Raw genomic sequence first — 22845 nt, 5'->3', positions numbered from 1 at the left:
GTAAACATCGAGGACAAGGAAGGAGACCATCTTAAAACTGGAAATGCAGTCGCCAACCCCGAGGACGCAACGCCGGGACATGGTGGCAAGGGAGCCGCATAAGGCCGGAAACATTGAATTCGCCGCATGATCAAGCGCATCTTCACTCAAATCCTCGCCGGAACCCTCCAACAACCCCAAGAAGCAACCATGAGACAAATACCTAGAGCAGCCCAATAATAGATCAAGGAGTACAAGAACGCGAGCGTTTGGAAGTCTGGAAAAATGCAGTAATGCAGTAACATATGGGGAGATGAAGCAAGTAAAGTCGGTCAGGAGGATAGGAATGCTTGGAAAACAGCGACACTGCGACAAGGGTCATGATATGGGAGTGATTGCATGGTGCGGAGCGTATCACTTGTTCTATACCTAGGTAGTTCACTTTGAAGGCGACGGAGGGCTGGTTTAATACCAATGGCGTTTTAATTTTGAATTGAGAGGCTTTCTTCGAAACGTGAAAGCAAACTTGATTGGCACTGTCCCGTTCTCCCAAGCTTCAAATTCCCCGACACTGCATTTAAGCAGCAATCGTGACTTCAACCTCAACACCAGCCTCGATGTTGATGATGATCTGCTTGACAACCTCTGTTGGGGCGTTGAGACTATAACTAGTTAGGGCCCGTACCAACAAAACCATACGCCATCTTCTACTCACTCAATCAATCGCTTGTGGATTCTCATCTCAAAAGTATCCCAGGTCTTTGATCCTTCACCGCAAGGGGTCTTTCGGGTGGTGATCTTGAGGGTCTTGGTTGGGAGGCGGACAGGGCCCTTGACGCGGAGGTCCTTGGACTTTGCGCGCTCAATGAGCTCCTGGCAGACCTTCTCGAGGGATTGGACCTTTCGGCTGGTCAGGGTAATTCTGATCTTGTGTTGCTTCTATAGTAACGATGTATTAGCTCCCTGCCGTGTAAAATATTATTGAAATGGGATTTTATGCGACTCTTCCTCCCCCGCAAAATATTATTTGAAAGGGAAGTTGCGGAACTTACTGGGCCCTCGCCGAACTCCTTCTCTGGCTTTTGGTAAGACATTTTTGTGGGTGAGGTTTTTCTTCACGACTCGAACGGTCAGTTACGGCAAAGTGATGAAAAAAAGGTCGGGTTTCGTTGGTCGACTTGGTGCGATGGAGAAAGATGGAGATCGCGATAATTTTGAATCGAGATGTGGGATGAAGTCTTGGCGTCACCGTAAGCGAGAAACGTTCTGATTGGCTGCACAGCTTTTTCAGCCTCGCCGCCAGACACGAAATGGCAAAACATCGGCACAATGCCCGTCGGCGTGAGTCAGCAAAGGAGGCGTGCAATGCGGCATGTCGCTCTTATCAACTTTGTGTCCTGAGATATAAAGGTGGGAGTGAAGGGCCTGGGCAATATCAATGTTATGTCAATGACTTGCTTCACGGCTACATACAGACCTCTCTAAAACCCTGTTTCCAACTCCATCGATAACACCAAGGCGCCACTTCCATCCTTCGTCTGCCTTTTTGAGAATCATAAGCATGGCTACAAAGTCGTCGAGTCTCCCTCCCTTGGCACCTTTCCCAGAAGCAGCATGGAGAGATCGCCTGGTCCCCGCGGAATGGGAAGCTTGCCTTGATGCCTGGATAAGCATTGCGGGAGCACACTTATCGTTATCAGTCACACAGTTCACGCAGGTTTCAGTTAAGGATGAATCTTTGCCAGTCTTCCTGGCCTCTTACTTTGCAGAGATAGCCAAAGCTCATGAAGCCACCTACTCGGTAGACAGCTCTAAGGCGCAGTTGTTACGGAAACAGTGCTTTTTGCTATCCTACCGAATTTTGGATGCTGGTCCGCCACCTGAGGCCTTGGTTGACTGGCAGTTCCTTGCGGACCTTAGCAAGGTCTATGGCCGACGCCAGAGCGCAAAACTCATTTCAATGGCCTGGAGAAAGTATCCTTCCAAAATAGAGGGGTCTTTAGGTCCAGTCAAAATATCCTTGATCAAAGAGCTAGATGCTGGGTTGAAGGGTGATCTGAAAACAGCAGAGCTTCAGCTCAAACAGCTCAATCATCTTCTACACGCATCTTCTCAGGCCGCTATATACTTCATGGCAGGCAGCGACTTTCTTGATGCTCTCATAACCTGTTACAAGATTATGAATCCTCCGTTGCGAAAGGTAATTATTTCAACAACCTACCTTTGCTTGATTGGTCTTACGGACGGCGAGAACCCTAATTTCTCTTCCCTTGTTGACCAACTCTACTTCTTGAACAGTGCTGGGGAAGCACATAAGGCGGGTCCCACGAATGTCAACGATTCCCTTGTTGCTGAGTTGGTTACTGTTAGCCCTGTTTTGAAACAAGTCCAGCAGCGGATCGAAGAAAGCGGGACTGGGTCCAGCAGAGCGAAATCTGTTCTCAGCTCGTTGGAGAGATTTAAGAAACCTGGCGGTTTCCAGAGACGAGCCAGACCTGTTAAGAAGAAAATCGATAAAGGGAAAGGCGTTGCGAATGGTGCAACTGATGATGAATACGGGCATGGGTCATATGGCCAGATTCACGTCCATCGTATGAGTCTGATTTCTCAAGTTCAGGATTTGTTCCCCGACCTAGGTTCAGGCTTTATTGTGAAGTTACTGGATGAGTATGGCGATGATGTAGAGCAGGTGATAGGTCATCTTCTGGAAGACTCATTGCCTACACATCTCCAGAGTGCTGATCGATCCGAATCTCTGTACGTATTATTATCAATGTTGTCGATAAAAAGGAAAGCACTCTGACAAAACCTAGAAAAACAAACCACCAACCTTCAAGTGACCTTGTGCCTAATCTAGCGCCTCGCTCGACACCTCCACAACTCCCTTCACGTCGTAACGTATTCGATGACGATGAGTTTGATCAGCTCGCAATAGATGCTTCAAAACTACATTTCGGCCGCCGAAATCCAAATCAAACAGCGGATGACGTTCTCCAAGACAAGTCAAATGCTCCAAACAAAGCTGCCATTCTCTCCGCCCTTGCAGCCTTTGATTCCGACGACGACGAGCGTGACGATACCTACGATGTCGCGGACGTAGGAGGAACCGTGGATTCAGCAGCATCAGGTAACAAACCCGAAGAAGCAAATAACGAGGTTCGAGATGCCCAAGATGAGGCTCTATTCCGAGCCTATAAAATGACGCCAAGTTTATTTGCCCGCGACGCTGCTACACGTAGGAGTAAGCCTAGATTTGCTCTAAAAGAGGAGCTGAACATGACGGATGAAGCTATTGAGGGATGGGCCGTCGTGCTTCAACGAGATTCTAGACAGATGAGGCGACTGGAACTCAAATTCTCGACCTTTTCTGGTCAGCAGAGGGAATTAGCGCCGTCTTCGTGGCGGGATACACCTGCTGGTTCTGGTACTGAAGACTCGGATGCTGATGGGAATGCCCGGGGCAGAGGGGGATTTAGGGGCTCGGGTGGACGTGGAGGGCGAGGTCGCGGAAGGGGACGTGGAAATGTCGCTGGACCTACTGGGGATAAGGATACTGAAGTTGCCCGGAACCGGAAAGAGGCAAATAAGGGATCGAGGGCTAATCATAATCGGAGGGATCAGAGGGCGAAGAAAATGGCTAGAGGGGGGTTTCCTGGCTGAGATCACATGCGGAATCTGAGTTGAGAGGAGAGATCCCATAACCATGGCTTGGGCACACGGTTGATTGGCACCTATTGGTAAGGTGGATGGGATCATATTCACGAAGAATCGAAGTCAATCACTTAGATTGTGAATAAGCCAACGTGTTTGTCTAGATTGCTACATAATATTTATGGCGACTAGATAAATTGATATCCTAATTCCCTAATATGCTCTTAACATACTACTTCCAAGTTGTACAAATCCATGAGCCCGAAATCAATACGCCGAAACACATATATCAGTGGCCATATCAGCCACGTCCCCATTATCAATACAATATCGGTATCTCATACAATATCATCACAGGTCATACATAAATATAGAACATTAAATGCAATAGATGGCCAGGACCTATACTTAATCAACCTCCCAACTACCGCCAGTTTCGGTGGCGTGTGTTTTGCGTGACCGAGACGGAGCTTGAGGAGGGGTGAGGCTGATTCCATAATCGTCCTCAGCCCACGCCCCTCCCGAATATTCGTCTTCAAAGTCCCAAGAGACTTCCCCATATCCAGAAAATAGAAAGCCTCTCCACTCCCCAGCGGCAATCTTAGACGCTATGTTGAGCATCAAGTGAAGCAAGTGGCTCGGTGGACTGAGGAGAATTTCGCAGGTTTTCTGCACAATTGCGGTAGGAAGATGGCGAGCCGTTTGGAGACGTCGCGGGCGTCGTCTAGTAGGGGAAAAGAGATTGACGGCAGGAGGCAATGGTGAGAGTTCTCGTCTACAGGAGTTATTGCTGGTGGTGGCCCGATGTCGAAGACTTGGCTTGGTGGTCGAGGGTGTAATAGCCTCAATTCGCTCCTCGTCCGACTTTTCGCTTAGATCGACAAGTAGAGGTGGCGTTGTTGGTGGAGGCGGTGATGAGCTCAACGATTCTGTCTGCTCATCATTAGGCATCGTTGGACTTTCCCACGCTCCAGGAGTTTGTGGGGAAATGGTGAGGTCTGCTGGCCGACGGGCACCAGCGCGTTTTGGGAGCACAATATCGTCGAGTGGATAAGGATGTGTAGAAGAACTGGCAGGGGAAAGATCACTCTCTGGTGACGGGGGATCCAGAGGAGAATGCCATGATTGAATGGAGTGGAAGGAGTCAACACTAGATGAAAAGCCAGAATCTGATTCAGCTACTGTTGAGCCTGTAAGATTTGAGTTGCTGCGACGTTTTGAAGGTGGACTGGTTATAACGGATAGTACAGGCGGAGCTGTAATCGGTCGGCTACAATTTTGCAACGCAGGTGGTCGACCTTTCGTTTCTGGGTCTAAAACTAGGCGTTGGAAAGTCGGGGCCGAGTGAGTCGTAGGTGTGATATTTGTATCATCTGTGGCATCACTAAAGCTATCGCTATCCGTAGCTTCTAGTCGATCGCCACCTGTGCATACAGGCTGGACAGCTAGGCATTCCAGGGGTGATGGGGCTAAGGTGTTAACCTGCCGAATTTCCTCCTCCTTACCAGACGGTTCATCGGTTGAGGGCGAATAGCGCAGTTCTCCAGGTGAAACGGTTGGAGAACGAGGGAGGCGAGAAATTTCGGGTTCTTGAGCCTTTGCCCATGATTGAGACTCTGGGAATTGAGATAAAGACGGCGTCGAAGGCTGTAGAGAATTGCGAGGTCGCTTGGTGGTAGGAGTTCTAAAAGGTGATGTAGGAAGAGGCTGCGTTGGAGGAGAGTCCACAGTAGTTGAAACCAGAGCGCTGTCCTCTAGGTTCAATGATCTTATGGCAGCGATTGCAGTTTGAGGTCCCTGTACCGGCCGCCATGGACGTTTCTTGACAGGTGTTTGTGGTGCTTCGGGTAGTTCGACAACAAAGTCTCTTTGGAACGGACAAGGGGTCTTTTCAAACAGTAATATTTTCGAAAGTATTGCTTTGAGTTCCTCTATTGTTGTTTTCTCCTCGGCAGTGGTGTTAGGCACCTCAATGCGCCAGTACTGAGGGCGCCGTATCTGAAGAACGAATTTGCTGTCTCCGTCTACACACCATGACTGTGACTTCGGTAATATCGGTTGTAGAGCATTTGCACAACTCAAGAATGCAACAGACCCGGGAGCTCGATATATTCGTAGTGGGCCTGCAACCAGAGAATTTAGCTGATATTCAAGGACGACAAACGTGCAATGGATAAGGAGCAAATGGGAGACGGTAGACTTTGGCTCAGAGAGTCAATAAACAGCAGCGCTGTGCCAAAAGGCTCGACAGCCTAGAAGCAAAGCATTCCAAGGAGTATGCCCAGCGAAATTGTATTCCGGAACCGCTAACTAGCCCTATGTCTATTCATGATCGAAGAAAATCGATACGTACCAACAGCGATTGTCCTTTCAGCCCTGGATACCCACGGCAATGTTCCGGGCTCGTCCTCGACGATAGGACTCCCGTAACTCAAGCTGGTTCGCCTGGCAGAGTTGGTGGAGGTGGTGACAAAGGCGACTATGCGGACGGAGGGTAGATTGTACAGGATCTCGACCTGCGGATCCGGCGAGGAGGGGCCTTTTGAGTTCGAGGGGGGCAGACTGAACGAGCGGCGAACGACGGGACTCGACGCGGAAGCCATTGCAAGTTGGGTAACTTGCTGCTACCGGGTGACCATGGCTGGCAAGCAGCGCGACGAGGGATTGAGCTGCTCTGCTCTCGAGAATTCGTAATATGGATGTACGTTGATGTGTTCGTCGATGTCCTCTGCGCAGAAACCCCACTGTGAAGTTGTACTCCGTGCGTAGTGGTGTTGCTGGAACGGAGAACAGGCTGGTAAAGGCGAGACGCCGAGCAGGGAATGTGAAGCTCGCCAGGCTGCGCCACTGGGATTGCAATCGCGAATCGAGGATTTGGAGTGCGACAAAGGATCTGCAAGTTGCGAATTGCAAGCTACTCTATAAATTGTCGGTGCAATGGACGAATTGCCATTTCACTCGACGCGTTTCCTCCAACAACAAACACCAGGACCCTCGGGGCCGTCCCGAGCCGGAGAAGCTCGCGGAATCACGTGCTAGGCCTTGGTGTGGTGGGAGGCTGGGACAACTACGAAGTGCTACGTAACTTATTAAACGCTCCGATAACCACCTAGGTATCTACCCATCTTAGACCAGGTACCTTAAACCATATCATATTTTGGGCATGCGGAATCTCTTCATTTTGATAACGAGGCTCTAAATCTTATAAACGTACCAAACCTCCAAAACCGACCATGGCACAGCGACCACCCCTAAACCAAGAACGACTCAAGAAGCAGCTCTCGATTTCAAACTTTGAGCCGAATGCAATCATCCGGGGTGCTCAATTAACCTTAGTAGGAGGTTAGTGCTCAAGAAATGAATCAATGATGCTCTTTTACTTACCAGTGCTAAGCTCATCGCGCCCTGCAAAACCCTGCGCTCTTCACTTCGTCACATTACAAGCAAGCGGCTATAGCTGTTGCCGTCGGCATCGGGATCCGCCTTGCCATATCTATTCCTGTGAGGGCCACTTAAACATTTTGTCAATTGTGGTGCTATTCCTAGGCTAAACTGTAATCATTCTGTAGATTATCGGAATCAAGGTTCTACTATGGTTTCTCTCGTTTATTGTCAACTTCGACCATGTCACATGGGATGATACGATCGTCAATAGCCTAGATTTCATCCAGAATTATGTGCTTCAAGTTCCATTCTTTCTTATGACATTAATGAGATATGTTACACCGACGTTGGACAACATGTAAGCACCCCAGTCCCGAATTAAAGTCAATATTAACAACGGTAGGTTCATGGACTCGTAAGCACCTATCCACTATTCCGTATATTCAAATGCTTACTTCCCTCTTGTGTGGCTTGGGTGGACAAAACATATGTAGGTGACCTTGGGAATACTTATCCTCATCATCCTTGTTTTCTAGCTTACCGCATGACTACTCGAGACGTATATCATAATATGGATAGCAGCTTACTCCCCACCCAACGAACCTTTTGACCAATTGCTAACGATCTGGCTTTAGTATGACAAGCACGAGGCCGAGGACCCCTCAAAATTACGGGCCCCCTACTATAATAACCTTCGGAAATATAGTATTCGAGACGGAAGTACTCATTCCAAGAGCACAGTTGAAGCCGTTACGATGTTCCTGATGCGATTCGGCAAGAAGGCTGGAATCTCTCTTGCAATCTTCGCTCTATCATACGTTCCGTATGTGGGACGTCTGGTTTTGCCTGCTGCCAGTTTTTACACTTTCAATCGAGTCGTAGGTCTCGGACCGGCGGCAATCGTCTTCGGAACTGGCATCCTTTTGCCTCGCAGGTACCTCGTGATATTCCTACAGAGCTATTTTGCCTCGCGAAGTTTGATGAGGGAGTTGCTCGAGCCATACTTTTCTCGGGTACGCTTTACTAAGGAGCAGAAGAGACAATGGTTCCGTGATAGGGAGGGGGTTCTCTTTGGATTTGGAGTTGGGTTTTATATCTTCCTACGGATTCCCCTTCTGGGGGTCCTCATCTACGGGATTGCTGAAGCATCAACGGCATATTTGATCACTAAAGTGACCGACCCGCCTCCACCACCAGCTGAGAGTGAGGGATTTGCGGCAAACCAGCAGCAATGGAAGAACAAGCATGAGTTTTTGAACCTAAGTCTGACCGACATCGACAGCGCCAGAATTTCAACGCACAGTCAAGCTGCACAATCCCCCATTGGCGCTCAAGGAAGTTCCTCGGGGGTGCCGTCTGAGCCTCCACCCCCTTACACGGAGATTAGGTCAAGATAAAGATACGGATATAGATAGCTAACACGACTAGCGGCCGGTTCTACGGACGTGCGGAACTCTTTTCCTCTAAAGATGGGGTTGAAATATTTTGATATCTAATAATGCGATGGTCGACAGGACATGGAGGTGGTACTTGGTACTCGTGATACATCATATCGAAAATATTGATGCATGTAGCCGAATGAATGTCGCCCATTGGGCTATATAACACACCAAGCCCAAGACAAGACACAACCCCCTCATTAATACGGTTTGGCAGCTGCGGGGGGAGGGCTGAGGGATGAGGGCGATCGCCATTTAGGAAGTTTGTGGCAGGGCACGGCCGGAATGGAGGCCGGAATCGTTCCTGATAAGAGAGGGGTCTGCTCTAGTCCTTATCTCGCCTGCACCAACCACTATCAGTGCCTCTGACGTTGATATGTATTACCTTATTACCAACTCTATCCCAATCAATCAATGTCCATGCGGGGAAACCCAAGGTTCCATTATTAACAGCCATCCGGTGCATTTATTATTCCTTCTTTCCTTTTCATTCCCCGATTGATCTGTCTTCTCTTCTCTCACTTCATCAATTGTCTATCTCTAATTATTGAATTACCTCGTAATTAATCAACAGTTTCCCGCCTCTCAATATGGGACTAACAGAGATCCGAAAAGCGTGCGAGGTCTCTCTAGATATTCCTGCCGAACAGCAACCCAAGCTTCACAATCGATGGCATCCAGATATTCCCTTTGCCGGAACTATTAAAGATGGCGAGACAGTCAAGATTGAGTGTGCAAGTACCCCTCATTTCGGAAACCATGCCTCGAAACTCTAACATGGCCATATAGGTGGACTGGACCGGAGGGCAAATTGGTAAGATATCCTTACCGAGACGACTTCGACTACTTACATGTGTGTAGGAAATAATGACAGCGCGGATGATATGAAGAATGTCGATCTCACCCGTATCCACTATCTTTCCGGGCCGTTTGAGATAGCGGAAGCAGAGCCTGGAGATGTCTTGCTTGTTGAAATTATGGATGTGCAGCCGATGGAGAAGGCACCATGGGGATTGTGAGTATACCTCCTCGCATAGATTATCTACACCATGCTAACTATATCCTAGTACTGGTTGGTCGTATGAATGACCATAGATGTCCCGCTGTTGACAATCTTTTAGGAGTTTTTGATAAGAACAATGGCGGTGGATTCTTGGATGAATTATATCCCACTGCGTACGTTGCTACTCTCTTTGCATCTGTATTACTAGCTCCTCCCATATATTGCTTTCACATGTTTGACTTAACCCAATCTCCGGACCATTTGACTAACATAGTTACGGTACAGAGCCAAAGCTATCTGGGACTTTGAGGGCATATATTGTACATCTCGCCATATTCCTCACGTTAAATTTCCGGGTCTCATCCATCCTGGAATATTAGGCTGTGCACCTTCTGCAGAAGTTAGTTCCTTCATCCCACTTAGCAACGATAACTTGCATACTAAAACCTCAGTACAGGTCTTGGCCGAATGGAACAGACGTGAAGGAGAGTTGATTGCGGCAAATAAACTCGACCGCATCGTTGCTCAGCCTCCCAACGCCAAGAACGTTCATGCAGGCAGTGCTTCCGCCGAAATCAAAGAAAAAGTTGGGCGTGAGGGTGCCAGAACTATTCCCGGTATGTTAATTATATCTAAAGTAGATAATTTAAGGGTCAACTGTACTGATAAGTCTCCAGGTCGACCGGAACATGGAGGAAACTGTGATATTAAGAACCTTTCTCGTGGAAGCAAGATCTATCTTCCAGTTCATGTAAAAGGCGCCAAATTCAGTGTTGGTGATCTCCACTTCTCTCAGGGCGATGGTAGGGTTTCCGGGCCAGATTTCATCCTTCTTGTCTTAAGACTTTTAAGGAGAGAAACTAATAGCTTCTCAGGTGAAATATCATTTTGCGGCGCTATCGAGATGGCTGGCGTGGTAAGAATCCTCTCCATATAATTTGTATTTCTCCAACTTCGTACTGATTTATGCCCAGGTTACTATGAATTTCAAGGTGATGAAGAATGGCGTTGCAGACTTAGGAATGAAGTCACCTCTCTATCTCCCCGGACCAGTGGAACCTCATTACGGGCCTGGTAGATATTTGACATTCGAAGGATTCTCTGTGGATGAGCACGGGAAGCAGGTGCGCGCTCATAACCTCCTTTCTTTTCGAGTTACAAAAGATGCTCAATCAATTATGCTAACGACTCTGTTTACAGCATTACATGGATGTCACAGTTGCATACAGACAAACAATCTTGCGTGAGTTTACACTCTATCACAACTCATTAAACATACCTAATCCATTCGCTTTAAAATAGGCTGCATCGAGTATCTCCGTCGTTTCGGCTACTCCGACTACCAAGTGTACCTCCTACTCTCGTGCGCCCCAGTCCAAGGCCACATCGCCGGCATTGTCGACATTCCAAAGTTCGTCTACCCCAGTTTCCCTTTTCCCCTTTTCCCCTTCATTCCCTCTCTCCCTATTTTTCTTTTCTTTCTTACCCTTATATTAACTCTTATCTACAGTGCCTGTACAACTCTCGGCCTCCCCATGGATATTTTCGACTTCGACATCTCCCCCAAAGGTCCAGTGACGAAAATGGACATGGGAAACTGTGCCTATGAGACAGGTGTCACGGAGGGCAAGATTACAAGTGGTGGAGAGAATAGCGAGATTTCTTGGGGTGGAGGCTTGACTTATAAGAAATGAGTGAGGAAGGCGAGGGATTGGTAACTGAGTAACTGAGTAACTTGTGGATAATATTAGGAGGGAAATATTGTGCATATCTGTTATTTAATTGTCTATGGAGGCAGGAAATAAATGGATACCACACGCTCATAATAGCATAACCCTCTAATATCCTTCCTTGCTCCTTTCCATTACTACGCTCTCCTTTTCCCCTTTTATCATCCAAGTCTCTCTCCAAATGCCCTATAACTAGCAGCCTATTAATACGCCAGGTAATTATCTCAATGTCCGAATACCTCGCTATTTTTGGTATAAGACGGGAGGGAAAGCCAAAACATGAAGCCCCTTTTCTGCAGACAAGGTGGGGGAGGACGCTATATTTGTAGCACCTCTCACATAAAACGGATCGCACTTGCTCACTCACAGCACAATATCGATTACCAAAAAATACCATTAAGCTCTACCATCGTATGTAGTGCATTTCCTCCATCATTAATCCAAATACCTGCTCTTTCAGAGCGGAGAAACAAACATCCTATCAACCAAGTAATCAGGGGGTATTCCCAAGACCTGCACCTATAATGCCTTGCCAAACACACACCGTAGAATCAATCCAGAGTTGAAATTTGAGGATTTCCTTCGCAAGTGTCGATGCGCTGTCCACACCCATTCGTATACTCCACTACGCTACGCCGTTTCCACTCGGCGATATCCAACAAAGGTAGAATTGGTGGCAGATCTACCTTTAATTTTAAGGGCCCAGCCTTTAATAGCTATTACTAGGATGATCCAAGCCATCAGGAGCGTAATGACGCCCATGGAAACGGTGAAGACGAACATAGCGTCAAGATCGTAACTCTCCAATGAGGTTACCGTGTCATGGGACTGCAAAATGTTAGTTCCGACCCCTAAGCTCAGAGTATGTCCATATGAGGGGGAAACTTACGCTAACCATGAATATCAACCCACCAGCCATCAGGCAGAAAGCCGTAATCAACTCCGTCGGCGGTCTCCCAGGTAAAACCGAGGTTGGGGGGGAGATATAAGAGATGATGTATGTTGCTGCACGCGCAAATGCTGCTCCGACGAGGAGAATTCCCCATTGCTGGTGAATCATGGAAGAGAACATCGAGTGTTGGTGGTGGGAACTCATCATAAGGCCCAGGAGAAGGATGATTAGAGCCGGTATGGGATTCATGGAAAATCTGTAGCTCTTCGGTTCTAGTAGTTCAAGCTCCTTATTTGTAAGGTTTGAAAGATGCGAATTGGGAGGTGGGCTTGTTGTGTTTAGGAGATCCCGGATCCGTTTTGATTCAACAAGCATGCCACACTGAATAAATTTAGTTCATATGTTGACTCATAGATTGAAGTGGTACTTACGGCTCCGCCACCAATAAACATGACGGTAATAGAGATATGCTCTAGATCTTGAGCAGACCATTCGTTCCCCCAGGCTGCCAGATGCTCGAGAAAAATATTGGTCGAGCCGTAGATGAAAATGAGCAGGCTTTCCACGAATTCCGCCGTCGGTCTACGACTTCCTCTCGACAGGTTAATATTCCATGCCTGGAGAGCGAATCAGCTAATCATCGCAAGAGAAAGAGTGGACTCCACTAACCCAACCAATATCTGCAAAGCTGCCTGCCCACCGCCCTAGTGTCAATATTCCATACCAAAAGAATACCCCGCCCTTGATCCAATGGGCCAGCCCGCTGAAAATTTGAGCACCCATCTAAATAAAAATCAGTACTACCTTTCAATAATTGAAGTATCTCGACTTACGAAGAGGCCACCGTAAGTGACTATGCCCGTTGCAATGCCGATGAACCCCATGATCAATATCACACGATCAATAAAGCCATAGGCAAGCTGCATAACACGGAGTGCCCTCGCAGAGAGCAAACCTGGGATTTTCCTGGAGAAGAACCGGTCTATCCGGCTGCTGGGAATTAGACCTTCCTTTTCGCTATACTCATCTTCCCGCTCTAGGTGAACATCACATAGCTGGTGCTGATCCGACCTAGTCGAAGACGTCGAGTGGCTCCTTAAACGCTCGGTGTCCGGTTCGGTGCCTTGCCCACTATCATTGGAGTAGCGGAAAGTCTCCTGGCCATGCAGGCGCTGGTGCTCTTCCATTGCAGCGGTGGAAATTTGGATGAAAGATCCGCGCTCTTCATGCTTGAGGTCTTCCCTTCGTCCTGCGTATGCGCTTACAAGGCCCATGAGCACATGTGCGCTAATTACCCAAGTTAAGATCCATCCGAGCTTGTGGTGGGCGTTGTTGGGGTAGAGATCAGGCGTGCTTGCGTTATATATGGTGGCTAGGAGCACTCCCACCGCATTGATCGCCAGGAAGACAAATTGCATTGGAAGGCTGTAGTGCGATTGTGCAAGGGACAGCATAACCCCTGGAAAACAGCAGTTAGTATATTGACGTCGCCAAAACTCAACCTTTTCTGCTTTTGAAAAATACGCACCTATTGGCAGAACAAAGACCCAGCCTATTGTCATAAGCACTATATGTGCTACTATCCATCCCGAATATTCGCCATACTGAAAATAACTCTGCGGTCCCGCAGTCGCTTCTGGAGCGACTGTATCTAGAGATAATGTTGGGCGGCTTATGGAAGGCTGGCCCATGTCCATTTCCCTACTGGTATCGTCTCCATGGCCATGGCCATGTACACTTGCTACTAGCGCAAGCCCGAGGAGCAACGCACCTGTGAGCTGCGTGTATTTCTGCAATGTCGGCCGCATGTGTTTCGTTGTTATAGAACGCCCTCAGAGGAAACGGGCCCGGATTGGACGTGGGAAAGAAACCGAGAGCGGCTGCGACTTGGGGGAAATTTGGGAGATGGGAGCCTCGGAGGTCTGTCTATCAAGGCAAGATCGATCTATGGGTATGATGAGGTAACAACGGAAACTCAACAGTCAGGACAAGACCTAAGCACAGCTGGGCCAAGCTACTGGATTTGTATCTGGGTATATATCTAGGTAGATATGTACCTTGTATATATAGGAGCGCAGGGCAAGCAGCAGACAAAAGTCAAACGCAAGAGGAACCAAAACAAAATGTCATACGGAATGACGCGGAAATATATATGACCTATGATCCAATAGTTCGAGTTGCGGTGAAAGACCGAAAGGCCGAGCATGGGAAAGTGAGAAAGTGACAAAGCGCGAGTAAGTTCTGCATTGCATTATTCATGGTAGAGTCATCCGGTGCTGGCGGTCCTGCTGCTGCTATTGGCTGGCAGATGACCTAAAGGCTGGAGGTGGTTCGTTTTGATGTGATTCTGTGTCTGGGCCAGCCGGAAGCGGCGGAATGGGTTGACAAGGCGGGATGACAGCCTTATTAATATATGGCTTGGTATGGCTTGATGTCATTTTGGTGTCTTGCGTCTTAAGATACAGTACAGCAGATACTTTGCTTAACTTGTCCTAGTGCAACATGCCAGTGCAACGGGGAGTGGGTGGGTGCCCTGGGCGGGAAAAGTGTTCTGCTTATCGTCACTCAGCCAAGTCAGCTGTCCATGACGATCGCACTCAGTGGCCGTGGGCCGATGTAACCGTATACTCTCCTGTGCAACAAATCAAAAGAACAAAACCGGGCAGGGCCGGCAGGGGCTCTGCGGAGGTGGCTCCGTGTATTTCTCATGCGTTTGGTCTTTGGCATTGGGACTACAGTAAGCTCCGGAGTAATACATACTTGGTAAGTGGGGGAAGGCTGGCGAAGTAATTTTGTACAAGTAGTTGCCTGGCTTAGCACTGGGGCCTTATTCTTAAGGAATGTGGCAGGCAGTTTCAACTCCCCCCATACTCCGTACTCGGTGCTGTTTCCTCCTTCCACCTCTCCGCCTTTGCTACTACCTAACGAGAGTACTTCACGTCTAGCATTAAAGTTGACTTGCTAAACCACCCTTACTCCGTAGATGCTCTCCTCCCTGGGTACGCCAGGTATTGAGTGCTCGCTATCTAGCCCGACTACCCGACTATCACGTGATACGATCATCGTAAGACTTTTATTTTAAACTCTTGTAGAACAAAGTACAAGAGATGGTATGGTAATTAATTAAAAATGTATGTTGGCCTCCTTTTTGGTAAACATTACACCTCAGGTCCGTCGTTTTTCTTCTGGTCGAATTCCATCAGACTGTGGAGGTACTGTACTCAAGTACAGCACCCAATTCGTTAGCATGCCACCTCCTTTCCTATCCATCGCGAAAAGAAACATCCCAACTCTCCGTAACCAAGCCAACAATACTTCTTTCTTGATCAGCTTACCATGGCTCTACCGATTCGGGGAGCTATGGATGCACTGTCGAAGACTTTGAGAAATCAAATACGCCCATCCAGAGCGATGGAAATGTGACAGAAATACTAACGGGTCTATCTCTGATTAAGCCTGGGGCGCTGATCCCTGCCCGCCTCTTAGGTGTGCGTTAAAGAGGGTCATAAGTCAGCCGGTTTAGGTCAGTTAACTTTAGAATTCGAATTTTACCAGTCAGTCATTTCGTATATATAATTCGGCCTAAACTATGCCCCTTTCGACTTATCTCCACCAGACACCAGGAACATCGAAATCCTCAGCAGCAGGTCACGCAAACGTACCAACACTCGGCGTTGCCCCATCGAGAACAATCATGAAGAACCATTCCGGCTAGATCACGTGCAATCAATTGCACAAGCATCTCCTCAGCTATATAAGCTCTTTTTTTGTACCTACCTATTCTAGCTCTTTAGAAATCTACCAGGTACCTACGAATCTCCCTTTCATTGAATGAATCGTCAAGTTCCGCTTGAATCTGAGCTCGAACCATCTGGGGTCACTTTCAGAAACTTACAGGAAAAGTCAGGTAATTCATGCACCGAGCCATTGAATTCACATGGGTGAATATCACTGCTCCAAGAAGAGATATCATTATCTCATGGCATGCCTAGATTAGACGTTTGAGGAGGTTGTAGGTTGTGAGCAAAGATGGTGAAGTGAAATGGAGGTCGAAAGTATAAGAAGTTGAAGGAAGGAGAGAAGAACTTGACGCAACTTTGAGAAGTCGCATTTCAAGTCGGAAGCACCAGCGCGGAAGGAATATCAAAAGACCGAAGTAGTGAGAAAAAATAATGTCTGAGGCTGAATGGATACTTCTTCCTACTGCCCACATTATTGAAAGGTGTGTTATTCACGCTCAACGATTGAAGAATACTCGATGGAGGTCGTCACCGGTATGACCTCCAGACGCCATAAAACTTTTAGGACCCCGTTGAATAATTTCCATCACTGCATTTGAAGTGGCACATTCCCTGCAGTACCCTCTGGAGTCTCGTTTGCTACATCGCATGTAACTCCGGCACCTGAGCTCTCAGGGGCTTGACGTGCGGAACCTGTATATGCGAGGGCGCCTCAATATATCGGCGATATGTTGCTTTAGGGGAATCTGAAAGAGGCCCAATAGAAGTGCGAAGCCGTTACTGCCAATAAGCTCCGAACAAGGTCTCATTCCTTCTTGACGGACATGTTTACTGCAGTATTAGATTTCTGAGAGTGAAAATTACTCGAGCAGTTATTTCGAATAGTTTCGAATGGGGAGCCCGAATATCCGAATTTCCACGGAAGCGTCTTGAAGGAACTGAATGCAACCATCGAGACGGAACATTGCAGCTTCGCAGTGAACACGACAGTAAGATGACCCCGCCGCAATTCAAAATCTTAAAAGTACTTGCATTGCAGAGTGCCTTTCTGTTATGCGACTGATTTTGTATTGGAGTTGGTGGTGAATGACGAGGATCGAAACGAGACGAGACGGATGAACTGATGTAGCGAGGGTCGAGAAGTGCATCGTGGCGACTTTGAAAGAAGAAACGAACGATGGCTCTTGGAAGCTCGAAGCTCTGAACATCTATTTAAGCTTCTATGGCGTTCAATTTATGTTATTCAAGATCCCCCTTATCATCTTGGTTCCTGGGTGATCTTTTTCGGAAGTCGGTTTAAGGAGATGCATGATCTCGTGTTCAAAGAAAGCCCTACTGCAAAAGCGGGGCTTCCTCCGCCCTTTGAGCGACCCAACAGATATTCAAGCTAAAGAGGATTGAGGCGTCGTGTTAGGAGTGTTCTCTTAAGATTGCTGCTCCCACATGTCTTTGCGGGTCGCAATCGACTAGTCGCATGCCTCTATAGAGAGGGATGTCCTCCAACTGGTCTTTGGTGACAAAGCCAACAAGCAAAATTTGGATGATGTATACGAAAATTGGCCGCTCCTACACTCCTGCTCGGAGATTTCCTGGCGAAAGATCTCTCCGATTCCAATGGAAGTGGTAAATTTCGCATCCTAGAAGTTGGAGCAGGTACGGGCACGACTTGATATATCATAAGCCATCTCAGGAACCATGGAATTGCCTTCGAATATACTTTCACTGATTTGTCAGCGCGCCTGGTTGCCGATGCGAAGAAGCGGTTCAAGGGAGTTGAGGGCATGGCGTTCGAGGTCCTGGATATTGAGAATACACCGGTAGATGAGCATATAAGGGCTTTCCGTAGGATAATCGCCACCAGCTGCACCCATGCAACAAGAAGACTTGATCAGTCACTGTTATACCTTGGTAAGATGCTTCGCGAGGATGGTGTACTGACTCTCGTTGAAGCCACAAAGAACATATTCTGGCTGACATTTCCCTTGGCATATTTAACGGATGGTGGTTATTTGAGGATGGCCGATCGCATGCTTTAGCTGAAACCCATTGGGAGCGGTGCAGGAAAGAAGCCGGGTTTAGAGAAGTGGCATGGACTGATGGGAGTACAGCTGAGGTACAAGCAGTCCCTATCATTGCTGGTTTTCAAGCGGTGCGTACAGAGCTCAAGCTCAAAGGGCGGGCTACTCGACGACGCGGTTGCATAGAGGATCGCTGTAGATGCTAGGACCGAGGATCGCGGTGGTAGAAGGCGGTGAGACGCTCGACTCGGTCTACCCAGCGCTTGTACAGTACTTGTACTTGGGCGGCCAACGGAACGGAAGGGGCCGGGCCGTTGAGAACCTCCCTTCATCCAAGACGCCTCGAAATAACGCAAAATATCTCATTGTAACCCCGGTGAGAGTATGTGCGTACTCGTACCACTTGAGTTGCGGCGATGCCGATTCGGCTGGCCATGTCGCTATCTCGGAAGCTGTGCATTGATGCTGTGGGGTCGTCGATAGAAGAGCCATTTTACAAGGCACAATCCGCTGCTCGAGTAATGCAGAACGAACGACCTTACGGAGTACTCTTCATCGTACTGTGTACGGAGGTACCCGTACTGTGCAAAGATGCAGGAATTTTCTAGACCATCTGCAAAAGAAAAGGCCGTGCCTACGATGCGTTCCGTTGCATTGACGTCAACGGCTTCCTCGGAGGGAGGAGTGAAAGCGAAAGTAACCTGGTGAATGCCTTAACGCACTGGCCTGTCGCCTGCGCCATAATCCATAATTCCACCGTGGCAATATCGAGGAGCGGGGGATTATTATTATCTTGGACCCGCCGGGAAAGCAGGATTACTGGTACGTACATGTATGGTGAATGTAGGGTAAATCCCGTAAATCACCACCCCCTTAAGGATTCCACTCGTAGAGCACAGACTGTTGCGGATAGATCGGGCTGATTGACTAGTACGAATGAGCGAGCTGCTTTCATTCCACGACGGTAAGATCTTGCTTACTTTCCCCAATTAGGTAAACAGTACCAAGAGTAACAAAAGCATCAAAATTATTAATCTCTATTCTAATACTTTGTACATCGACCTTCAGTATCGATTACAGCTTGATAGCGTGCTAGCATACTATGAAACAACTCCTGACAGGCATGTTTCCCTCCCGTATAGGCTTATCCTATGCGTCTTGTACTACCGCCATTAGTAGAGATCGAGTATCGACGCCTCGAAAGCTGTGTTGATTTCTATTACTTAAATAAGTAAATGGTAGGGAAACCCCCTACTAGTGCTGTACGAGCACGAATACTTCACCGATGTACCACCGTATTCTAACTTCTAAAACGCTCGTTAAGAGCATAGACCCCTATGACGCAGCCGCCAACTCCGAGCAGCCCTTGCGGCTCTTCCGACCCATGCGGTAGGGCTACTGTACGTTGTCTGCGGGTACTGTAGTATATCGATAATGTATCCGCATAGTACTGGTAGGGCGTAGTCCCTTGCTTTGTTTGCTTTCCTTAATTAGGTAATAAGCAACAAGAGTATTAAAAGTATCAAAAGTATTAATCTCTATTCTAATACTTTGTAAATCCACTTTTAGTATCGATTATAGCTCAGTAGCGTGCTAGTATACTATTAATTAACTCTTAAAACCTCCACCTACCTTATATTATGCGTCTTATAGTACATCCCTTAGTAGTACAGACTACGTCGCCGGGTATCCGTGGTCACGGAATACTACGGGTTGAGATTCTCATGGCCAAGGGCCATACACGCCTATCAAGATCAAATTCTATCAAACTCTCCGGTTCGAGATCCGGCCATGGAATTGCTTTGCCTCATTGCTAGACTTCACTTGTCTATTAAAGCAGTCTGCTCCCCCTTCGTTTTCTTATCCATCCGCTTCTTAATCACCAGTAGCCATCATTCTCTACTTATTCTGTCGTTAAAGAATCCCTAGTCACCACCGCATCTACTTGCATTCCTCAACCTAAACATACTCTTAATTCCTAGAGCAGTCATTTATCAACTTGAAAATATGAGTCCTTTATCCGCCATACTTGCTTCGCTCCTAGTAGCCAATGGCGCCTTCGCTGCACCCGCTGTCATCGCTCGAGAGACCCCCTCCGGCTTTGACCCAAATAGCTACCAAAAGCAATTCGTCCAATGCAATGCTGTTGAGCGCAGTGGACTTACACCACAGAACATTACGTTGAAGCTGGGGTACCTCGATATTAACCCTACGGCAAAGAAAACTATTGTCATGGTTCACGGTTGGCCCAGTCTATGGACCACGTACCGCAATCAGGTACGTATTACACAGAACATAATCTCGCGGTAGAGTTTCGTATTGATCTAGCCACTAACACGTCGAAGATCGAAGCGTTCGGGTCCGAGTATCGATTGATTATCCCCGAGAATCGTGGCTACGGCGATTCAGAACACCCAAAGGACCTCTACTCGTCTAACACTATGGGCGATGTAAGCAAGGCGATTCTTTCAGCCCTGATATTCTCCACGCTGACCACTTTCGTAAATAGTTTGTCAACGACATTGAATGCATGATGGATAACGCCGGCGTCGCCTCAGGCGTCTGCATGGGCAACGACTTCGGCGCCCAAGTCTGCTGGGAAGCCGGCCTCCTAAGCCCCAATCGCTTCAAAGGTGTCTTTAACGTCGGCGTCCCGGTATGCCCTCTCTCTCATCTCTCCTCCTCTATATATTAACTTCCTGCTAGTTCATATCCTCCGCTCGTGAATTCAAAACCAATGAACAATTTTCCCAAGTCGCCCCCAACCTCGGCTACACTTTCTACCTATCCAATAATGCAACTGGGGCCAGCAAAGAGATGGATGCCGATCCACGCTCTGCTATCCGCGCTTGCGCTCAAATTGCCGCTACTGTCCCTCCTCACGATTTCTTAAGCAGCAAGACCAGTTTCCTAGAACCGTGGAACGAGTGGGAGAAAGAGAACAACGTTACCACGATCCCATTCTCTGGAATCATGAGCCAAGAGGTCGAAGATTATATGGTGGAGTCGTATCAAAAGCAGGGATTTTTCAATAGTAAGACTCTCCTCAACCATATGTCGCCTCCGACAGTTACCCCAGTGAACCATCTTATACCACCCTTCCACATCTGTTTAACTCTCTGCTAGCTTACAATGGCTATCAAGCCAACAACCGCCTCGAAACCTACCTGAACCAGAAAAAGCTCGGCAAAACCAGCCTCTCGCAGCCCGCCTTCGTGCTCTTTCCTACACGCGATCCAGTGGCTAATTGGCATGACTGGTCCCTGCAAGAGGAGTCGTACAAATACTTGGCCAATTTTTATAATGCCGTAAGTGTCTCCAACCTCTCACCAACTCTAGCCTTGTGCCGTGCGAGCGGGCTTTGTGGCGCGTGTTGCACTAGCCAAGTTGAGACGGCGCGTTTGGGCCGGATTGTTGCATAGACTTTCACCATAGACCTGCTGGCTGACCAAAACTTCTTGCAGACAACCCCCTCGGCACATTGGGCGCATGAAGAGCTGCCAGAGGAATTCAACCTCCATTTTACCCAGTGGATTGGCAACGTTACCTTCGACGCCTAGCTGATCCAGACAACACATACAGCACCATAATCGGCCCACCTACGCTCGCTCTTAACCTTACACTTATCAGAGGCATTTGCCTCCTGCTTAATGATTTCCTTTTAAAACTGCTCCTTTGTCTTGCTCTTTCTTTTCCTAGACTTTATAGATCTCTTAAGTTATATATTAGAATATGAATCATTTATCGCGAATATAACTACCCAAGTCATCGAGCAACACATAGTGCGCGGGCTAGAGAACATTTTCTCTCCCGTGATTGTAAATGCCATGACGCATGCGCAAGTTAGAGCTATTGCCTCTGTGTCATTGTCTGCAAAGCGCCAAAGAGCATTCTTGGAGGATCGTGTCAAGAAGCTACAAGATGGCCACGAGATCTTTAGAGGTGTTATAGGAAGTAGTATAAAGTAATGGATTCGCTAAAAAGGATGAAATAGAGGAATTGGCGGTTGGGCGTAGGGAATGAACGTTTTTATGCGAGTGAAGCAGGCTTAGGAAATAATGTTTGTGTTAAAAACTTTCGCTTTTTTCATCCAAGGAAAAGTGTAGTACCTTGAATTTAACGGATATGTGTGACAGATAATAGCTCAGGAGGCATGATTTGATCTCTCCGAGGCATATTTTCCAAAAAGAAAAACAATTACATTCATGCTTTTTGTGATATTTTCCCGCTGCTAAGTCTAAGGAGCGTATCGTGTCGAATTGGTTCGATGTCAAAATAAGAACATAGTCTTGGCATCTGCTTACTTTGGCACCTGCCTATTTTGGCACCTGCTTATTCTGCATCTGCTTATTCTGCATCTGCATATTCTGCATCTGCTTATTCTGCATCTGCTTAGTTTGGCACCTGCTTATTTTGGCACCTGCTTATTTCGGCGGCAGCCATTTCCGAGGGATCGGCGTAGACCTCCAAGCAAATTGCACACTTATATACCGTCTTGGGTTGCAGTGCGTACAAACTAGGCGGTGCGTACAAACTAGGTGGAGCATACACACCAAATGCAAATTATAGACCTAGATGTAAGGGCCTGTATAATAGGGAATTACAATTGATAGTAAACCCTCGTATTATTATATAAGCTAATCTCTAGCCCCCTAAAAGAAAGGGGGCCGTGGGGAGGCTCCCTTTTAAGGAGTCGGAGCGCCTCGGTTACAAGTCAGCCCTTAACTAGTTATATCGACTAACTTTAGTTATAATAGATTTATAGATCCCTTGTTTTATTAATAACTATAATTATTTTATAAAAAGTATCGACTTTGTAAATTAATATAGAGAGTTATATATAAATTAAGGTATAAAAGGGTATTAGGAAAGTGAGACAAGGTAAAGAGAGTAACGCGCTCTACCAGCGGATGCACGTTCTATAAAGTCGCAATATATTAGGAGGGGCACTATTAGGAGCGATTTCAAAGGCGCATCTTGGCGATGTCTGTTACTGGAGGACTACAACT

The 22845-nt window shown here is 47.5% G+C and overlaps 7 protein-coding genes across 7 annotated transcripts; 4 read left to right on the top strand and 3 right to left on the bottom strand.

Annotated features, from left to right (window-relative positions):
* Window positions 1-556: 556 nt before the first annotated feature.
* Window positions 557-1073, bottom strand: BP5553_08905 (Uncharacterized protein; the record flags this gene model as incomplete). Its single annotated transcript, XM_032017528.1, has 3 exons — window positions 557-641; window positions 695-918; window positions 1032-1073. The coding sequence occupies 3 exons, from the start codon at window positions 1071-1073 to the stop codon at window positions 557-559; spliced, it is 351 nt and encodes a 116-aa protein (XP_031866171.1).
* Window positions 1074-1540: 467 nt separating this feature from the next.
* Window positions 1541-3639, top strand: BP5553_08904 (CUE-containing protein; the record flags this gene model as incomplete). The annotated part of the gene is made up of 2 exons (XM_032017527.1): window positions 1541-2736; window positions 2793-3639. The coding sequence occupies 2 exons, from the start codon at window positions 1541-1543 to the stop codon at window positions 3637-3639; spliced, it is 2043 nt and encodes a 680-aa protein (XP_031866170.1).
* Window positions 3640-4038: 399 nt separating this feature from the next.
* On the bottom strand, window positions 4039-6233 carry BP5553_08903 (uncharacterized protein; the record flags this gene model as incomplete). The annotated part of the gene is made up of 2 exons (XM_032017526.1): window positions 4039-5753; window positions 5984-6233. 2 exons carry the CDS (start codon window positions 6231-6233, stop codon window positions 4039-4041), a joined length of 1965 nt encoding a protein of 654 aa, XP_031866169.1.
* Window positions 6234-6863: 630 nt separating this feature from the next.
* Window positions 6864-8411, top strand: BP5553_08902 (Uncharacterized protein; the record flags this gene model as incomplete). The annotated part of the gene is made up of 4 exons (XM_032017525.1): window positions 6864-6972; window positions 7025-7131; window positions 7200-7307; window positions 7650-8411. 4 exons carry the CDS (start codon window positions 6864-6866, stop codon window positions 8409-8411), a joined length of 1086 nt encoding a protein of 361 aa, XP_031866168.1.
* Window positions 8412-9043: 632 nt separating this feature from the next.
* On the top strand, window positions 9044-11150 carry BP5553_08901 (Acetamidase protein; the record flags this gene model as incomplete). Its single annotated transcript, XM_032017524.1, has 12 exons — window positions 9044-9172; window positions 9243-9267; window positions 9315-9468; window positions 9549-9629; window positions 9742-9856; window positions 9914-10073; window positions 10134-10259; window positions 10332-10372; window positions 10431-10580; window positions 10657-10699; window positions 10759-10867; window positions 10967-11150. The coding sequence occupies 12 exons, from the start codon at window positions 9044-9046 to the stop codon at window positions 11148-11150; spliced, it is 1317 nt and encodes a 438-aa protein (XP_031866167.1).
* Window positions 11151-11816: 666 nt separating this feature from the next.
* Window positions 11817-13886, bottom strand: BP5553_08900 (Integral membrane protein; the record flags this gene model as incomplete). Its single annotated transcript, XM_032017523.1, has 6 exons — window positions 11817-12014; window positions 12076-12459; window positions 12510-12695; window positions 12748-12861; window positions 12912-13537; window positions 13607-13886. The coding sequence occupies 6 exons, from the start codon at window positions 13884-13886 to the stop codon at window positions 11817-11819; spliced, it is 1788 nt and encodes a 595-aa protein (XP_031866166.1).
* Window positions 13887-19843: 5957 nt separating this feature from the next.
* BP5553_08899 (uncharacterized protein) lies at window positions 19844-21396 on the top strand (the record flags this gene model as incomplete). Its single annotated transcript, XM_032017522.1, has 6 exons — window positions 19844-20113; window positions 20182-20286; window positions 20346-20492; window positions 20543-20870; window positions 20963-21144; window positions 21301-21396. 6 exons carry the CDS (start codon window positions 19844-19846, stop codon window positions 21394-21396), a joined length of 1128 nt encoding a protein of 375 aa, XP_031866165.1.
* Between the last annotated feature and the right edge of the window lie 1449 nt (window positions 21397-22845).

This window comes from Venustampulla echinocandica (genome assembly GCF_003357145.1).
Source record: "Venustampulla echinocandica strain BP 5553 chromosome Unknown scaffold_9, whole genome shotgun sequence".
Classification (NCBI taxonomy): Eukaryota; Fungi; Ascomycota; class Leotiomycetes; order Helotiales; family Pleuroascaceae; genus Venustampulla; species Venustampulla echinocandica.
Note: the sequence above shows the minus strand (reverse complement) of the source record. Positions and strands in the feature narration are given on the sequence as shown.